The sequence below is a fragment of the Populus nigra genome, chromosome 12, assembly GCF_951802175.1.
Source record: "Populus nigra chromosome 12, ddPopNigr1.1, whole genome shotgun sequence".
NCBI lineage: Eukaryota > Viridiplantae > Streptophyta > Magnoliopsida > Malpighiales > Salicaceae > Populus > Populus nigra.
In genome coordinates, this window is record NC_084863.1 from 4,031,184 (window position 1) to 4,035,341 (window position 4,158).

Consider the following 4,158-nt stretch of genomic DNA (forward strand, 5'->3'; position numbering starts at 1 on the left):
TTTGATTTAATAGTTTTTCAAGTTTAAAAGGAAATATATAAAATGAAATCAGAATATTTTGGTTAAAATTTATCTGAAAAATCTGAAATAGATTAAGATTTAAAATAAAATAAAAATTATTCTATTTTATTTTATTTTTTAAATTGATACAAAATATTTTAACCATTCTAAATGGAACAGAATAGATAACATTTATGACAACCACATCACCGATAGAATAGGAGCAACATTTATGACATGTTTCAAGGATTTTATGAAGCAAAATGATTTTTGTGTGTTACGTGACATGTTTCAAGGATTTTATAAAGCAAAATGATTTTTGTGTCTTATCACCGATAGAATAGGAGCACGTGACACCTTTTGACCCATCAATATATATATATATATATATATATATATATATAATTTTTCAGTTTTGGGTCTTCTATAAGAGCACCTACGTTAGGAGATACTATTTTAGATTTTCTTTACTTATTTTTCATACTCTAATAAAAAAGTCAAATAAAATACTAAAATATATTTTTTTTCTACAAATATTATTTTTACATATTACTTAAAAGAACAAAAACTAACAAAGTAAGACCATTAAAAAAATAAACCAATTAAATCTAGTCATATAAAAAAAACATCAAATTCATTAAAAAAAATAAAATACTTAGTTATTCCACTATAATAAAATTAGTTTTTTAAATGTTTTTTTTCATTAAAATATATATAATAAAAAAAATTATATTTATATTATTCAAAATATTATTTTATCAATTTACCTGTTTAAAATAATATTTTTTATTGGAGATGCTATAAATATCACCCTTTTACTCGTGATAAATCCATAAACACTTGAATAGAAGAAAATCGAAGTGATCCATTCATCTATCCGAAATAAATGGGTTCTCAATCCACAAACACTTTCTCCCCTTTAGACCCAAATGGTTTCACCAATGATTCCAAAATGGTGATCGATTTCATTGCTGATTATTACAAGAATATTGAAAACAACCCGGTTCAAAGCCAAGTGAAACCAGGGTACTTATTGACCCAATTGCCAGACACTGCCCCATATTGCGAGGAATCCTTAGAAGATGTTCTCAAAGATGTAACTGATAGCATTATACCAGGCCTCACTCATTGGCAAAGCCCTAACTTCTTTGCTTACTTCCAAGCAAATGCAAGCACTGCAGGGTTTGTTGGTGAGATGCTCTGCACAGGCCTTAATGTTGTTGGCTTCAACTGGATTGCATCTCCAGCTGCTACCGAACTGGAATCCATTGTAATGGATTGGATGGGAAAGATGCTCAAGCTCCCATCTACTTTTTTGTTCTCAGGAAACGGAGGTGGTGTCTTGCACGGTAGCACTTGTGAGGCTATAGTTTGCACCCTAGTTGCAGCAAGAGACGAGACCTTGAGAATGATTGGAGCTGAAAACATTACGAAGCTGGTAGTTTATGCCTCTGATCAAACTCATTCAACTCTACTTAAGGGCGTCAAATTAGTTGGAATTCCATCCTCTAATTTTCGATGCCTCTCTACCTCATTTTCATCGGAATTTTCGTTATCACCTCAAGCATTGGAAGATGCAATTGAAAATGATATCAAAGCTGGATTTGTGCCCTTATTTTTATGCGCTACTGTAGGCACTACAGCATGTGGAGCTGTTGATCCTGTTATGGATCTGGGGAAAGTTGCCAGGAAATATAATCTATGGTTCCACGTTGATGCAGCTTACGCAGGTAGTGCATGCATATGCCCTGAATTCAGGCATTACCTGGATGGAGTAGAACTTGCAGACTCGTTGAGCATGAATCCACATAAATGGTTACTCACTAACATGGATTGTTGCTGCTTGTGGGTTAAGCAGCCTCGTTTATTAATCGAGTCACTGTCCAGTGATCCAGAATACTTGAGGAACAATGCCAGTGAATCAAGTGACGTCGTGGACTACAAAGATTGGCAAATTGCATTGAGTAGGCGATTCAGAGCTCTGAAGCTTTGGATTGTGATTCGCAGGCATGGATTAGCAAACCTTATGTGCCATATTCGTAGCGATGTGAACTTGGCTAAGCGGTTTGAGTCACTGGTGGCTAAAGACAGTAGGTTTGAGGTGGTGGTGCAAAGGAGGTTTTCTCTGGTTTGTTTTAGGCTCAAGCACAACGATGAATGCCAAGACTTGGAATTGAACCGTAAGCTTCTAGCTGCAGTGAATGAAAGTGGTCGTGCATTCATGACTCACGGGGTGGTTGGTGGCTTGTTTATCATACGCTGTGCGATCGGATCAACCTTGACTGAAGAACGACATGTAGATGATATGTGGAAGTTGATTCAAGAAAAGGCAGCAGATCTTGTCAAAGAAACAGGTGCTGTTGGAGAATGAATGAATGATGCAGAACATGTTATGTCTAATAAAACTATTAAAAATAATTTTGTAATTGTCCGTGGTTTGATCTCAGCAAGAAGATTATGTTTTAGTTCGTAATTGTTATTGAAAGCAATATTAAATTGCTAAGTTTAAATAACGAAGTCTACTTAAGGCAGACATCTATTTTATATAGCAATAATACCTTTCCATGCAGTTTTGTTTTTTTTAATTTCGTATTATGTTTTCAGCCTTTATGAGTATGTTTTATGTTTTCGAAGTGGCGCTTAAAGAAATGGAATAAAAAAATCTTCAGAAACATATGGTAGTAAAAGAGTAGAGTGAGACAGTGTTGTGTGTGTGTGTGTGTGTAAGATTTTACCTTTTGCTAATATTAATTTTTTCAGGAAATATATAAAATTTTTCAGGAAAGCACTTTTCTGAAACTAAGCCAAATTTTTCTTTGACTGAAAAGTATTTTTCGTTAACCAACATTTCTAGTAGCAAACAAACGTTTGAAAAATGGTTTTCCAGAAAGTAAATTTCAAAAAACAAACATAGCATGCAAATATCTATTTTAAATTTTATAATTCTTGATATCTTTCCATGCATTTTTTTTAAATTTCGTATTATGTTTTCAGCCTTTCCAGAGGGCATTATGAGTACGTTTTCTAAATGCCTCTTAAAGAAATGGAATAAAAAATATCTTCAGAAACATATGGTAGTAAAAGAGTAAGGCTAGAGTGAGAGACTGTTTTTTTATATACAAGATTTTATCTTATGCTAATATTTTTTTAAGATTTGATATAAACTGAAGAAGATGTGAAAAGGTGAAGAAAGAGAGAATCTACATGAAGGACGAAAACTTCACTGTGTATATCAGAAATACTTTATACTAAAACTATTTCTTTACATGAGCACTGTTGTATTTATATATAGCTTAGTAGAACAACCTCTAACACACTATATCGTTCTATAGTCATAACAGAATGGGAGAAGAAATGCAAAAGATTTATTCTGTTGTATCTACAAATCTTGTTACAGTTGCCAGAGTGGTAAGCGGCTGGTGTGTAAATCATGCTATAACATCCTACATGTCCTGCGTGGTGTTGGCTACAACATCCTGCATGACATGCTTGGTGTTGGCTGAGTGGCATGCATTTGGTGTGTCGTCTAATACCCCCCACAAGATGGAGAATAGAGATTAACTATTCTCATATTGGATAAGTGTGAGTTGAGAATAATAGACCTTTCTATTTATATATATGCGGCAGAACACTGCAGTAACTATAAAGATTACAACATTAGAATAATCCTATATTAATTTCCTATTCTGATATATACATGATATGCATTCTATAATATATCCCCTCAAGCTGGGGGTGGGGGATTAACCCGAAGCTTGAACTAAAAAGCAGTAAAGGATGCAACAAGAAGCGGTTTAGTGAAGACATCGGCAAGTTGATCCCGAGAGGGAACAAAATGAATCTGAAGCTCTTTCTTTGCAACACGGTCACAGACAAAGTGATAATCCACTTCAACATGCTTAGTACGAGCATGGAAGATAGGATTGACTGAGAGATAGGTAGCAGCAAGATTATCATACCAAATGGTAGGAGTAGAGACTGAGGGAACTTGCAAATCTGTTAACAAGTATTTAAGCCAAATGACTTCAGCGATACCATCAGCAAGGGCTTTATACTCAGCCTCAGTAGAGGAGCGAGCAACCGTGCGTTGCTTGCCAGATTTTCAAGAAATCAATGTCTGACCAAAAAAGACAAGATAGCCACCCGTAGACTTGCGAT

General features: G+C 34.5%; 1 protein-coding gene across 1 annotated transcript; it reads left to right on the forward strand.

Annotated features, from left to right (window-relative positions):
• Nucleotides 1–762: 762 nt before the first annotated feature.
• LOC133668960 (tyrosine decarboxylase 1-like) lies at nucleotides 763–2,579 on the forward strand. The gene has a single exon (XM_062088971.1). It carries the CDS (start codon nucleotides 887–889, stop codon nucleotides 2,369–2,371), a length of 1,485 nt encoding a protein of 494 aa, XP_061944955.1. The 5' UTR covers nucleotides 763–886; the 3' UTR covers nucleotides 2,372–2,579.
• The last annotated feature ends 1,579 nt before the right edge of the window (nucleotides 2,580–4,158 follow it).